Below are 15,904 nucleotides of genomic sequence, written 5' to 3'. Positions count from 1 at the left end.
TATTAAATGCCCATGGGGTGTCTAATTTTAAAAAAATGTATGATTTGATGGGGTAAATTGAATTGGCCGGGTTCAACAATGTCCCAATTAACACGGCGGGGGAAGGATGGCCACACATCTAATTTCCAATTGGAAAAATGCACACGTAACAAATGTGGCCTTTTAGTTCCCCCCAAAAATGACAAACCCATGCATGTGGGATATCACTGTATTTAGGAGATGTTGCTGAACACATATGGGGGTGTCGTGTGACAGCGGCATATATCAGGAGCTGTAAATTCATACATAACGTAGGTGTGTGTGGGGGGAGAAATACACGAATACTACTGCAAACTTTGAAAAAATTCTGGTGGTAAAATGTGTGCATGCAAAGAGTTAAAATACCCTGGGGTGTCTAGTTTTCAAAAATATATGGTTTTGTTGGGCACAGTGAAATGGCCCGGCTCAAAGATGTACCAAATAGGGCATGAGCAGTGGATCCCGAAATGCCAAAGTTCAACATTGAAAAATGCGCATCCCCCAAATGTGACCCTTTTGCCCCCAAACAGCCAGGCAAAATCATTCATGTGAGGTATCGCTGTACTCAGGAGATGTTCCCGAACACATATTAGAAGGCCCACCCCTCAGGCTCTTGGCGTTCTACATTGGGGGCTTTATTCAAGTCCTTACTACCAGGAGCCCTGTGGTTGGAGGGAACCCTGGGGATACCTGCCATTCCTCCCTTAATCTGTGGTCATGGCTCACGTGAGGCCTGTTTGCTTACTTAAGCTCTGTTGGGGGATTGTGTCCACAACAATGTGGTACTGAAGCCTTGCATTGTACCACTGGTAAGCTTGCTTTTCTGCTCTGGTTTCCATTTAGAATCAGAGGCGTAAACAAAGCAGATAAAGACCTCCTCTCTCTACATGAGTAATGTGACAGTCTGTCTTACTTCTGACATGCTCCCCTTCATTATTGCTTCAGGCTTCATTCCTTGGGGTGTGATTTGACAAAGATTATGGCCCCCTGAAAAGCTGGGAAGGAAAACTGAGTAAGTCACACAGCTAACTTGACTGTGTAGGGAAACGTTCTGGTTCTGTGCAATGAGATTCTTCCAGTGCTGCAGTACAATGCTTAGGCATGGCCCCTGTTGGCTAGTCAGTTGAGCCATCCCCCTAAGGATATCCATGCATGCTAGGGAACAGAGGAGATCCGTAGCTAGCTCCTTTTGCGCACAAGGGCGAGAATGGAAATTTGTGCCCCCCAGCTATTTTGCCCCCGAGAGGCTATTTTATTTAAACTGCCTTTACAAGACTGCCCATAAACACACACATACACCGCTCTTACACACAACTGCTCACATACACTGGCCTTACACACACACATACACTGCCTTTACACATACCTTCCCATAAACACACACATGCTGCCCTCACACACTGCCTTTACACACACGACTGCCAATAAACACACATACACACTTTCAGGGTGCCGTGTTATCTTTCCCAAGCCCACTGTTCCCGATCACGGATAATCCGGAATTCGCTCCTGGCATGCGTAATCCTACCGTTAAACGACTACTGCCAGCCGGGGCTTGGGTTATTCGGATCTCTCATGTGATCACTAACGGACGCCTTTGTCCACTGTCCAATCTTGTACGCTCGCTGTCCCCCCGCCTCTCCTGACCTTCTTCCATCATCAACTGCGCCACTTTCTATCCACACTACTCACTGACACATCTTTCCATAGACCACTTACACCACTGGAGACACTCTGTAAAGCAGCTGCTGAACCCGCTCATCTTTTATCCAGACTATACGCTATCTTGGTCACGTCGCGCCTTCCTGATAAGCCATACTACTTTAGACTGTGGGAACACGATTTAAACCAAATCTTTTCTCTGGAAGACTGGGATTCCATGGTCTTTCTGACGCAGAAGGGCTCTATTTCAAGTAAGACGCAGGAAACAGCTTTCAAACTACTATCCAGGTGGTACAAGCTGCCTGTGGATTTGCACCGTTTCTTCCCCCAAGTCTTACCCATGTGCTGGAGGTGTGACCTAGCCCACAGCACATACCTTCACATATGGTGGGAATGCTAATTGATCCGTCCTTTCTGGGACAGGGTGGAGGGAGTCATTAGGGAGGTGTGCGATCCTGACCTTAGACTCACCCCTGCGCTGGTTCTACTTCAACACGCTACACAATCTTTCGGTTCCTACAAACGTTCACTCTCCTTTCATCTTATCAATGCGGCCAGAACCGTTGTTCCCAGATTTTGGCGATCAGTTCAACCACCCCCTATAGAGGCTTGGGTTAGACCTGGTGTCCACAGCCAGGGGCCGAGGTTACAAAAATGATCTCAAGTGGCTCCTTTGAAACCAATTCCTCTCGTCCCCCCGTTTCACCGCCATTTTACATTGCCAGCCCCCGTCTACCCTCTAACTTGCGTTCTGGATGCCATCCATGCATGGGCGTAGGAACCCCTAAAAATCTGGGGGGGACAGCATTTTCCCCCATCAGATCCCCACTTTCTCACACTATCTACCCCCTCTCCCCCTCTCACACTTTCTTACTATCTACCCCCCTCCCTACCCTCCCTTCTCACTAGCTACCCTCTCCCTACCCTCCCTTCTAACTAGCTACCCTCTCCCTTTCGCCCCCTTCTCACTAGCTACCCTCTCCCTACCACCCCCTTCACACTAGCTACCCTCTCCCTACCCCCCCTTCTCACTAGCTACCCTCTCCCCACCCCCCCTTCTCACTAGCTACCCTCTCCCTAACCCCCCTTCTCACTGTCTACCCCAGGGGTGTCCAAGTTTTTTCTGAAGTGGGCCACTTCATCAGAATTGTATACGTGCGCGGGCCGCACTCATTTTTCACTGTGAGAAAATATGGCCTTTAATAAAATATGCAGATTAAAATAAAGTAAATGACACAAAACCTTTACTTTTCCTCTCACTGATTTCTGGGCCTAGAAAGTTTTGTGACTACAAATTCAGGACTCGGGATAATTAAAAATGAAATAGTTCTATTTATTCTAGGGATGCACTAAAATGAAAATTCTGGGCCAAAACATTCAAGGTTCACTTAGCCAAAACCGAAAACGACCCCCCACCTTTAAAAATAATAATAAAAACTCACATTTTTAATAAAAGTAGGTAACACACCACAATTGAACAAAAAAAATTTGCAATATGACTTGGCATGATAGGAGTGTGATTGCTAACAATACACAAGGGGGGCAGCTAGCTATGTTTCAGCATGTACTGGCTGACTTGGCATGATAGGAGTGTGATTGCTAACATCAATCACAGTCCAATCATGCCTAGGTTCCAGCACTTACACATCCATTCTATCACACACACACTCATTCATTCATATACTCATTCATTCACAGATTCATTCCCTCAATCACGCATACTCATTCAAACACCCTCCCCACCCCCTTACCTGCACTGCAGCTCCTCGATGCCGCTCACAGTCTTCAGCAGAGGGCGCGGCCTCCCTCTGCGTTCTCTGGTACTGCACAGAGGATGTGATGTAATGTCACTTGAACTCTGCTGGGTTCCGGTTCCTCTGTGCAGTACAGAAGACCCTCCCACAGGTAAGTAGCAGGGCTCGAGGTGCGGACCGCGTAAGATCGGTTGCCCTGGCTGCCGATCTTACGCGGGCCGCACCTCGAGGCAGGGGAGGGCTGTCAGCCTAAGGCCTGGGGGGTAAGTCTAGTCAACTGGCCCATTGCACCATCAAAGCGACTGCGATCGACATTGAAAGCGGCCGTCGTGTGGCAGTCACTCCACCAGCGCCTAATGAAATTAAATTGGCCGGCATGCACGCACCGCATGCCTCAGCTCTTCATCACACCCCTTTTAGGACGTGGGAAGAGGAGCTGAGGAATGGCCGTTGGGTCTGACAGCCGCATGATGCAGGGGGGTACCTAGAGTATTTGGCACCTGTGGCAGACCCTGTATGTGGCACCCCCCCACACACACACACTTTAAAACTAGGCAAACATTGACAGGGGTACAGCATATTTGTTATCATTATATGCTTAGGGATTACGTGGTACCCCCGTCAATGTGTGCCTATAGATTAAGCCAGACACTGACAACCCCTATCACTATATATTAAGCCAAACATTGATGTGGTGTAGGCTTACCACTTTAGTGACTGGCATAGTATATAGTAGGGATGCACCGAAATGAAAATTCTGGACTGAAACTAAAAATTCAGCATTCACTTGGCCAAAACTGAAAAAAAAACAAAAAAAAACTTTAAAATACTTTATCAAAAGTAACACCAAAATTAGACAAAAAAATCAACAACAATATTAACATATATATATATATATATATATATATATACACACATATATATAACAACAATCACAATCCTATCATGCCCAGGTTCTAGCATGTGCTGGCTGACTTAGCATGATAAGAGTGTGATTGCTGTTTGCAAATATATATATATATATATTAATACTGTCATTGAATTATTCTGTCCAATAAAAGTATTAACACACCGAAGTTGGACCAAAAAATAATTTATAACAGCAATCACACTCCTATCATGCCTAGGCAGCCACTACATGCTGGAATCTGGGCATGAAAGGAATGTGATTACGGACTCCCTATGCCAAGCTATCCCCCAACACTTACACATCCATGCTATCTGAAACCCTCATTCACAAACATTCAGCATAACACCCATCACTCTCACACACTTACATTCAGCATAACATCCATCACTCTCACACACTTACATTCAGCATAACACCCATCACTCTCACACACTTACTAATCCACTCTCTCCTACCTTTTCTTCTTTCACTCTCACTTTTCCTCCTCCTCCTCTTTTTCTTCTACTTCTTCTTCTTCTTCCTGTCCTTCCGGTGCACTGAGCGCGGAAGACGGTGGGCGTGGCTTCAGTGTTGTGCGACGGGATTTGACATCAAGTCCCGGCGCACAGCCACAGTTGCCGCGCGCATCGTTTCTGAAGGCGTGCCGGCATGGTGGCACCCCTCAGATGAGCGGCAGCCGGGGCGGACCACCCCCCCCCGCCAGGTACGCATGACGGCCGCATTCAATCCTGCTCGCGGCCGCTTAGTTTTTAACTTTGCGGCCGTAGCCGCATTGAATGCTCGTCTGCCGGTCGTCCGTCCGGCCCACCGGCCCGGATTTAGGGCGGCCTGGGGGGCGGCCTGAGGTCTCGCGGGCCGCATTTGCGGCGTTTCTATTGGGGGGGTTCCTACGGCCCTGGGGGGGATTTCTTAATTATCGGTCCCCCCCGCATGAGTTACTGGGGGGGATCTGTCCCCCCCGTCCCCCCCGGTTCCTACGCCCATGCATCCATGCGCCCCGGACCCCCTGTCCTCCACGGTCCTCTCAGTCTAGTTTGTCGGACCTTACCTGTGATGGTACTCCGTTTCTTTCTGTCCTACCATGACTTACCTTGCTGTCATTTTGCTCGTATCGCCAAGCCGCCTGCCGGGTGGGGAAGGCTCTTCGTCCAGATACATCAATGCTTATTTTTTCTCGTGTATCGCCTTCCCTCTCCTCCTCCCCTTATTTTTGTTCTTCCCCTCCCTCCTTTTGTTACTCTGGTTGTTACACCCCCGCTACTGGGAAACTACTTTGGTCCACATTGTGGGGTTACCTTTCCTTGCTCACTGTGCGATCCTGTGTGACTCATGCAGCTGTTTGAGGGACCTAGGGGTATAGTTCTTTTAATCGTACTGTTCTATGACTATTTGTTCATTTCTCATTGTGACTCTTTGGTCCACTACAATGGCTGTTACTGTGTCATTATGTATCCATGTTTCAGCAATGTACTGTACTCATTTTACAACTTTGTTGCTATGCACCGTGCATTTTCAATGTACTTTTGTATGGAATCTTGCTGTATCATTGTGATTATGTGTCATTGTACTATTATAAATAAATGAGACTTGAAAAAATAAATAAAAAAAACCACATACACTACCCTTACACACTACTGCCCACACACACAGTTTACACACACCTGCCCATAAACACATATACACATACACTGCCCCTACACGCACCTACCCATAAACACACATATATACATACACTGCTCTTACACACACCTGCTCACATACACTGCCTTTACACACATCGTCACATAAAGATGTATATACACATATATACGCTGACGTCATATCCCAGCACTCACCATCATTTGCCTGCACGTAGGGACCACGGAAGTCGAGGTCTGAAGTGACAGAGCTCAGGCTCCCTAATGTTGGGCCGGTTAGTGGTTTTGTGATCTCCCCAACAACTGCCCCTGCTGATCGGACGTTTGTGAGCCCCCCTGCTGCTGCAAGGAGACCCCTATGGTTAAAACCCTGGAAAGCGGACAACGCCTCCAAATTCTCGCTTTGTGGGTTGCCTTACGAACCTGGCAAGCTGTTTGGCAGTGAGCTGGACAGGATCATGGAGGGCCTTTCTGACAAGAAAGGGAAATCCCTCCCCCAGCAAGCTTCTAGAGGGAGGGGCAGACAGTCCAGAGGATCCAGGTCCCAGGGACCTTCTAGATCCCAATAGCGTCAGGGGACTCAGAAGAGAGGAGCAGGTCGCTCCCGCGGGTCCTATGAGAAGAGAAAGGACGTCTGGCGCTAGAGAGTCCGGAGGTAACCCCCCCTCCAGTGCTAGACCCGCTGGTGGGAGGTTGTCTATCTTTTTTTCTGGAGGCTTGGGAGAGGTCCATACCAGACCTCTGGGTGTTAGATGTAGTCCGGTCAGGCTACAAAATAAATTTTGTTTCCCTACCTCCTCTGAATTTTGTTCTGACAAGGCTTCTCGCGCACGAGAGGCACAGAGTCCTAGAGGCATCTATCCACGCCTATATACAGAAGAAGGCGTTGGAGGAAGTTCCTCCAGAAGAGCGTGGATCCGGCGTCTTTTCGCCAGTCTTCCTAGTGCCCAAGATCACAGGAGACTGGCGGATGATCATAGATCTTCGCTATTTGAACAAGTTCATAGCGAGAAAGAAATTCCGCATGGAGTCCATCCGCTCTGTAATAAATATCTTACTGCCGGGAGACGTAATTGTCTCTATAGACTTGAAGGACGCTTACCTTCATGTTCCTGTTTGCCAAGCCCACAGGAAGTATCTGCGTGTGGCTGTATCCCTTTGTGGCGAAGTGAAACACCTTCAGTTTGCTGCCCTTCCCTTTCGGAATCTCCTCTGCTCCTCATACCTTTACCAAGGTTGTAGTTGCCGTGGTAGCAATCTTGAGTCTAGAAGTCCTAGAAATCGTCCCATATTTAGACGATTGGCTTCTAAAAGCCGCTTCTACAGAAATTCTATATTCTCATCTTCAGCAGGCTCTGGCTTTTCTCCACCAGTTAGGGTGGATAGTAAACTACCAAAAGTCCGAGTTGGTTCCACCCACTTCCAGTAAGTTTCTGGGGTTCATAATTGACTCGTCCCGGATGACTCTCTCTCTGTCTCTTGACAGACACAATCGGGTTGTCAGAGCCGCCAGTTCTCTAAGGACCCCTCAGTCGGTGTCCATCAGAACGCTTATGAAGATGTTAGGGCACATGTCAGCGACTGCGGATGCAGTCCCTTGGGCCCTTTGGCACCTACGCCCTCTCCAATAAGAAGTTTTGGGCATTTGGAATCGCAACCCATTAGGGTTGAACAAAATGTGCACCCTGTCTCCTCAAGTCCATCGCTCCCTCAGTTGGTGGGAGCATCTGAAAGATGGGAGGTCCTTGATTCAGCCAGCCTGGATTCTGTTGACCATGGACGCAGCCCATCTAGAGGACATTCCAGTACAAGGTACTTGGTCCCGTCCAGAGAGCCTTATGTCTTGGAACTTCAGAGAGCTCAGAGCAATCAGATTGGCGCTCCTTCACTTTGCTCCTCAAATCCGCGGCAAAGCGGTGAGAGTTCATTCAGACAACATGACGGCGGTTTATTACATCAACAAACAGGGTGGCACGAGATCTCAACCTCTTCTCAAGGAAGTGGGAATGATCCTATCATGGACAGAGCAGAACCTCTCCCACCTTTCTGCAGTCCACATTCGGGGATCTCTCAATGTGGTAGCGGACCGTCTGAGTCGGGGTCTCAGTGTTCCAGGCGAATGGTCACTAAACCAGGAAGTATTTAATCAAATTACTCTTCGGTGGGGAATGCCAGAAATCGACTTAATGGCTACGAGGTTCAACGCCAAGGTGAAGATCTTCTGCTCCCTATACAGGGAGGACAATCCTTGGGCGATAGATGCTCTGTCCATCCCTTGGAGGTTCGGGCTGGCTTACATCTTCCCTCCAATTTCCATGATACCAAGGGTATTGATGAAGATCAGACAGGACCAGACCTCGATTATTGTGATAATTCCATTCTGGCCAAAGAGGTTGTGGTTCACCCAGCTCATGGGGATGAGTCAGGGTCTGTACTGGAAGCTTCCAATATCAGAGAACCCTGTGTTTCTGGGATCTCGCCTAGATCTGAGAATTCTAAATCTGACAGCCTGGAGATTGACAGCTCCCTACTGAAGGATAGTGGACTTTCTTCTGGGGTCTTGAGGACTTTGTCTCATTCGAGAGTGGAGTCTACTAATAGAGCTTACAACCGGATTAGACGCTCTTTTTCATTATGGTGAGCGAAGAACTAAGTGGGTTTCTCAGAACCCCCCATTTCTTCCATATTACAGTTCCTCCAAGATGGACTGGATAAAGGCCTGACTCCCTCTACACACCTCAGCCATATTGGCTTTTTTAGGGAAACCTCTGTCCCAAGAACCCCTTATCAGGAGGTTCCTTAAAGGAGCTGAAAGGTTAAAACCTAAGATCCTGAGACCAGTCCCTCAATGGGACCTTACTGTCGTGCTCAGGGGGTTATGCTCTCCCCTCCCTTCGAACCATTGGAAATGTGGACATGAAGTCCTGGAAGGCTGCCTTCCTAGTGGCGATCACCTCTACCAAGAGAATTGGTGAGTTGCAAGCTCTGTGTGCCTTTGAGCCTTACACCCTATTCCTGCCTGATAGGGTTCTCCTAAGGTTCCTGCCAGCTTTTTGACCGAAGTTCGTTTCAGAACATTAATCAGGTCATTTCTCTACCTGTTTTTCACCCGGATCCTTCAACAGAAGAAGAATCTCTTCTACATACTCTTGACATCCCCAGATGTCTGCAGATCTATCTGCAAAGATCCGGTGTCTTCAAGAAAGATGAAAATCTCTTTCTACAGTTTTTTGGCAGGAACAAAGGATCTAAAGCTTCTAAACCATCCCTGAGCAGGTGGATGAAGGAAGCCATCAGAGAATACTTCTTAGCTCAAGGCTTGCCTCCTCCCGCCTTTGTCCACGCTCACTCTACCAGAGCGGTAGCTACCTCGGCTGCTGAAAGGGGCTCATCCCTCTTCAACATATTTGTGCTGCAGCCTCCTGGAGTTCTAACTCCACTTTTATAAGCCATTATAGGCTAAATTTAAGACGTTCGGAAGACACTACTTTTGGGCGGTCTGTTCTGAACGTCGTTCAGCCAGAAGACCCTCCCTCATAGGTGATCTTATAGCTACTTCCCCTTTTGTGCTGCCAGTTAGGACGTAAGGGAATCGTTAATTTCTAACGATAATTTGTTTTCCCTTAGTCCTAACGGCAGCACACTAATATCCCTCCCTCTTATATTTTTTTATTATTCTTGTTATAGCACACTGTGGTTAGGGGTGGAGTTCCCTTTATAGGTGGGGTAAAGAGGGTTAATTGCTTATTTAATTGTGTAAATCATTAATTTTCCACCTGTCCTAATTGTTCACAGCGGCAGTAATACCCCTCTTGTGCTGCCAGTAAGACTAAGGGAAAACAAATTATCGTTAGAAATTAACGATTCCCTATCATACTTGAAATATCGTGATATTGAGCGCTCACTCCCTTTTTACGTGTTACCTAGAGTAGGATTGTGAGTCACTACTTTTGAGTACTTTACAGAGAGCACAATGTATATATTTTTTCCCATTTGACTTCCTATACAGAATATTTCCGCTTAAGGATTTTAATAAGTATTTATTTTATCTATATTTAAAGTGTTATGCAAAACCTTGTTAAATCTTTTTGTGAGTGTTGTGGGTAATGCCATGTATGTTTTTGCTGCATCGTTAATATTGTTCCTGTGGGATACTAAATCATTTTAACACCATTTACTATTGTTGCTGTATTTAGTCATTGGCCAGTTTCATGTGTACAAGCATACATTAATACTTGTTTTAGCACTCGTGTCTACTAGGGTTAAGGTTATGTGGAAGTTCACAGGAGGCCATGTCCACGGAGAAGAGGACGAAGATAGAAAAATAAGACGGAGGAGAAGGAAACAATTCCTTGTCCAAAAATGAAACAAAAGATTAGTCTGAATAGTTTTTAGTTGATTTGCACAACCCTATTAAGAACCACATACCAATAAAACTTGCAAAATTATCAACCAGTGTCGCAACTGTTCATTGTTCTCAGACTTGGGTGAAGCAACCGTTCCGTTGTACATAATACCTGGAGGCAAAGTTGGATGATCCACAACTGTTCTTTAAGGGTTATATCCATAATGAAGAGTTGGAGAAAAAGAATCACATCACAAAGTGTTTATTAGAAACATTTATTTAAACATTCCAAAATGAAATTCACAATGAATTTAATAAATTGCTCAAAGCCAAGAAAAAGTAGACACTCAAATACAAAAACATCTGAAAAAAAGAAGACTGTTACCCCCAAAAAATCCTTTACATGCTTCTTACAGGACTTACTGGTGAACATGTGCGGTATCACATGTATGTAAAGGAGTATCCGTGTTTAGAATCAGATAAAGCAAACAAAGAAATATGGCACATGACCAGGAGACTTCTGGAGAAACTGCACCCCTTTGTATTTAGTGAGTCGGCAGATTTTGTAGGGGAGAGTGAGAATGAATAACATTAACACACACATATACATCGTAATAAGGAATATAATATTGTATGCTATAAAGTTTCTGGTATAAATATTAGCAGATATTGGTAAATATTTTTTATTGACAATTTATATGTGAATCGTGCAAAATCAAAATCCACGCGTTTTTTCCCATATCTATTATACCAAATCTTTGCATAGCGAGCAGTTGCATAAGGGTACTACTGTACACTGCTGCGGAATACGATTGCGCTATATAAATACACACGTTGTAGCAAACGCGCCATTCACACTATTAAAAACAAAATACATCTAAGCTAGAATAATAAATAAAATAAACACTTATTATTCATACTTGAACCGGTTGTGAAATTACTTGCTTTATTTCAACTTCCAAACAAGCGGGAGAACGACACCCTTCATCATCAAAAATTAGTCATTAAAGAGCAAACGAAGCTTGGAACAGATGCTCGGCTCCTATTGGTCAATATGTTACCGAGGTTTAACCCACCAGCCAATGAGCGCAGACCACAGCCCCCTAGCTGTTGTTATTGTACCTTTCATACATTTGGCGCGCCAAAAACCCTGCAGTGACAAGCGTTCCCTCATCTGACTTGAGGCGGGAGACCGGTTAACTCTTTGAGTGCCAGCGGTTCTGCATCATTGTAGACTATTTTATTGATACAGTGTGTGAATAAATTGTAGCAAAAATACGAAATTAGATTTATCATGATCAAAAAGAAATCTAAACCTGTTTATTTGCCAACACTAACAGTAACTGCAGCCAGAACGCTGCATCAGATTTATGCAATTTCTAGTAGGTAATACGATACCAAGCCTGCAACTTGCAATCGGGCTAATATGGCCGCTAGTGGGATAATAAAGTACATGTTTCTTCCTCACAGGAAAATAACACATCCCAATATTAACCCCACCGTGACATTACTTTGAGTATCATTGCAATTATGTCCTGATTATAAAACGAGGAAAACCCATGGTTGTATAAGGGACATCTCAACACCGCACATACACTCGGCTGCTTGGACATATATATATATATCAAAAACCACTGGACTAATACGGCTACAATATACATATACATACACACAAACTGCTAATGTATGTTCGGTTTATTTTATTAGCAAATCAACAGTCCCTCCCATGCAAGAAAATGGGTTTCATAACAGGCGGAAATCTGGTTGTGTAACATGCAGACCCCCTCCCCCCACTCCTATTCAGGTTATAGGAATATCATATTTTAAACGCACTCCGGCTTCGAGAGAGTGCCGATTTCATACACTGATTTACTTAATCCAAACATACACGTCTATACAGTATATTTATTTTAATACTAACTCCGTCGTGCGATATAAAATGCCGGTATTGTGTTAAAAAAAAGGCGCCTTTTTTTTGGGGGGGGGGGGTAACAGCTGGTCTTCTTTGGAGGCCTCTGATTGGCTGCGAGATATTTCCAAGTATTCTTCTAATTGAGCCCCATCCAATCACGATACGACTGACCTCTCCCTCTTGCGATACTGATTGGTGTAAGTTTCCCGGCGCCAAATGCAAAAAGAATATAAATTGCGCGGACGTCCGCAGTCTCTCGTCTTCCCCTGCCTAGTCCAGCATCTGTCTTGTTGGCTTAGCTGCCTCTAGTGGTTAACGGTTTGCGCTCTTGTTCTGTGTCGCCTGCATATCCCGCCTAAACATGCTGTCTCCCCGTAAGCCCTTTGGAGTTGTGGGTGAGAACGTGTCACCCATGAAGAACCTGACCTTGACTGACAAGGAGAACACGGTGAGTCCTCGGTTAACGTTGCTGCTTGGGTCTGGGGGTTCGCATTAAATTCCCCTCCTTCATGTGACTAACCCCCCCTTTTTCTTTTTTTTGTCTTGGCAGCCGCCTTCCCTCAGCAACACCCGGATCCTTGCGAGTAAAGCCGCCCGTAAGATCTTTCAGGACGTTGAGGCTGATTCGGTAAGTCTGAGCTCCCAGATTTACTTTCCACGGTAGTAAGCAGTATCTCATTCATCTAAGCCTCAGCTACTCCAGTATTTAATCTTCTGTGCAACCGGTAATAAAGCGTTTCTAGTCCATATACGATCCCGGTGTTAATATTTGAATGTAGAGACTTCTTGCTGCCGGTTTCTAGTCGGGTTTCGTCAAAGTGCCTTTTCGTCACGCTCGGCGCCAAAAGCAGTGAGATGGGGGATGGGAGCTGCCGGCCCTGACATGCTGGGTGACTGGCGCTTTAAGGACTGAGGCTACATATGTTGGTAACTTCTTGCCAACTCGTGGTTTGCAGAACACCCCCCCCCCCCCCCCCCCCCGTAATTTCGCTCCTGTTACATGGGCCCACCGCTTCCCGTCTTCATATGCAGTTATGTTCTTTGTGGTTGAACTAGCTCTGAGTATCCGAGGGTTTTCTGACTGCGCTATAAGAGGATTTTATTTTTATATCTAAAGGCGAAACACAAAGATTCTTCAATTCACCAGGAGCCCCTCCTGAGGGACAACCCCCATCGCTTTGTCATCTTCCCTATTCAGTATCACGATATCTGGCAGATGTACAAGAAGGCAGAAGCCTCCTTCTGGACAGCAGAGGAGGTGAGTAACGTGGCTGAAGCTGCTCATGGAGCTTCTCTTCTGGCACACAACCAGGTGCTTATACAGACTTTTGCTTCTTTTAGGTGGATCTCTCCAAAGACCTTCAGCACTGGGAATCGCTGAAGCCAGAGGAGAAGTTCTTCATCTCTCATGTTCTGGCCTTCTTTGCTGCAAGCGATGGCATTGTTAATGAGAACTTGGTAAGTAGGGACTGCTCCTTGTAACGGAATACTAAGCAGCATTGCTAGCAAAGACTGCTAATCTACTGTAAACTTAAACCATATTTTAAAGGGATTGTTTGCGTAGGTGGTTCTTTAAAATAAAAAATTAATTTGCCTAATTCTTTCATTCATTTTGAGTTAACTTATTGGAGGCATTTCCATTATATGGATGTGGACTGTCATGCAACATCTTGGTTCGCTGTCCATGTTAACAAAATGCTCTACGTTTATAGCACCCCAAGCAGATTCTATTGTGTAAGCACTCTAGGCAGTGTAAACCTTAAAATAGACTACCTAACTTGACAATCGGGTTAGAGCAGGACCCTCTAATGTACTTACAAGCATCACCTTCTAGCAGGTGAGTTAGGGAGTGCTTAGATTTAAGGAAAGGTACTAACTTGTGACCTTCTAGGTGGAACGGTTCAGTCAGGAAGTACAAGTAACCGAAGCCCGCTGTTTCTATGGATTCCAAATTGCAATGGAGAATATTCATTCAGAAATGTACAGCCTTCTCATAGACACTTACATTAAAGATCCCAAGGAGAGGTAAGCAAATACATTCTGATCCTTCCAAACTGCACCTACTCCTTGAAGTATAACTTGGCTGAAAGACGAGCTAATATGTTGTATCTATCTTCAGGGAATTTCTCTTCAATGCTATTGAAACTTTGCCTTGTGTGAAAAAGAAGGCTGACTGGGCACTGCGCTGGATTGGTGACAGAGGAGCAACCTTTGGTAAGAATATGGTGTTCTAAATTACTCCATAATGCATAATTGCACTTTTTTTTTTCTAGTAGAATGAAGGCATCTGTATCGGTTCTAACCAATTCTTAACGCTAAATGCATTTACAGGTGAGCGTATAGTGGCCTTTGCTGCCGTGGAAGGCATCTTTTTCTCTGGCTCATTTGCATCCATATTCTGGCTGAAGAAACGTGGCCTGATGCCTGGGCTCACTTTCTCAAACGAACTCATTAGCCGTGATGAGGTTGGTACCTCCCTATATTAATGGTCTCTGGTACCTCTTGTCAATGTTCTGTCCCTCAACATGGTTTTTATTTCTGCAGGGATTACACACAGACTTTGCATGTCTCATGTTCAAGCATCTTGTGAACAAACCAACTGAGGCCCGTGTCAAGGAACTGATTACAGATGCAGTGAGAATTGAGCAGGTATGCTTACTACTGTCGTACTGCAGTGTCTGTACCTATTAAACCAGTTGGGCCGTATGCCAGAACATTAACACTGTTCCCTTCCCCCACTACAGGAATTCCTGACAGATGCACTGCCTGTAAACCTGATTGGTATGAACTGCAAACTGATGGCACAGTATATTGAATTTGTTGCTGATCGTCTGCTGCTTGAACTTGGCTTTAGCAAGGTAATTAACAAGTTCTTATCCAGCTCCCCTTTCATAACTGCAACAGAAAGCAATGCGGCTACATAGTGTGTTGAAGCTGACGTGGCTTGATTGGTGAGTGTATCAACAGTATGTTCTGAAGCTGTTGTGCTAACAATGCCTCTCCTGTACACAGATCTACAGAGTAGAAAATCCCTTTGACTTCATGGAGAATATATCACTGGAAGGAAAGACTAATTTCTTTGAGAAGAGAGTTGGTGAATATCAGAAGATGGGAGTCATGTCCAAGACATCGGACCATGCATTCACACTTGATGCAGATTTTTAAACTTTGCCTCTGGATGCAGTAGGACTGGTGTATGACTTGTTTTATTGTGCAGCTAAGTCTCAAATGTGAGACAAGCCTACTAAAGCAGACCATTGGTGGTGGCTACTAGAATTAATGAAATGTCCCTGATTCAAGCACATCCGCTAGCTTAGCCACTCTGCCAATGTCCTAGCTCATGGTAGGAATCGTGTTACACTCATGGGTACCCTGTACAGCTTGGTGTGCATGTAAGAAAGGGTGCTGTGTACCCTGCAGGGGAAGCTAACTGCTACATGGCAGTATTTTATTTAGTTTACTTTTTATATTTGTCTTTTTAAACATTGCACTTTAACTTATAATAAACAATCTTGTAATGAATTTGTTTTTCTTTGTAATTCAGTTATGAGCTTACAGCTGCTAGTATATTCCTTGCATAAAGTATCTTTTGCTTTCATAAACTGGTCTAACCCCATGGCTTGAAGGGCATGTGTTTCTGTGACTTGCCTGGCTGGTTCAGAGTTG

At 45.3% G+C, this 15,904-nt stretch overlaps 1 protein-coding gene across 3 annotated transcripts; it reads left to right on the top strand.

The window, feature by feature from the left end:
* The first annotated feature begins 12,599 nt into the window (after positions 1 to 12,599).
* Positions 12,600 to 15,403, top strand: LOC149288363 (ribonucleoside-diphosphate reductase subunit M2-like). Of its 3 annotated transcripts, none has more exons than XM_089491833.1 (10): positions 12,600 to 12,686; positions 12,789 to 12,866; positions 13,356 to 13,496; positions 13,580 to 13,696; positions 14,130 to 14,263; positions 14,358 to 14,452; positions 14,570 to 14,703; positions 14,783 to 14,887; positions 14,983 to 15,096; positions 15,251 to 15,403. In XM_089491833.1, the coding sequence occupies exons 1-10, from the start codon at positions 12,600 to 12,602 to the stop codon at positions 15,401 to 15,403; spliced, it is 1,158 nt and encodes a 385-aa protein (XP_089347959.1). The 3 variants fall into 3 exon arrangements, with proteins under 3 accessions (XP_089347959.1, XP_089347962.1, XP_089347960.1); XM_089491836.1 differs by having other exon boundaries at positions 12,789 to 12,870; positions 13,369 to 13,496; XM_089491834.1 differs by having other exon boundaries at positions 12,789 to 12,876; positions 13,369 to 13,496.
* The last annotated feature ends 501 nt before the right edge of the window (positions 15,404 to 15,904 follow it).

Source organism: Sceloporus occidentalis, unplaced genomic scaffold (assembly GCF_023333645.1).
Source record: "Sceloporus occidentalis isolate IW3139 unplaced genomic scaffold, rSceOcc1.0.p SCAF_52, whole genome shotgun sequence".
NCBI classification, from domain to species: Eukaryota; Metazoa; Chordata; class Lepidosauria; order Squamata; family Phrynosomatidae; genus Sceloporus; species Sceloporus occidentalis.
The sequence above is the reverse complement of the archived record's forward strand: the minus strand, read 5'-3'. Positions and strand labels throughout refer to the sequence as shown.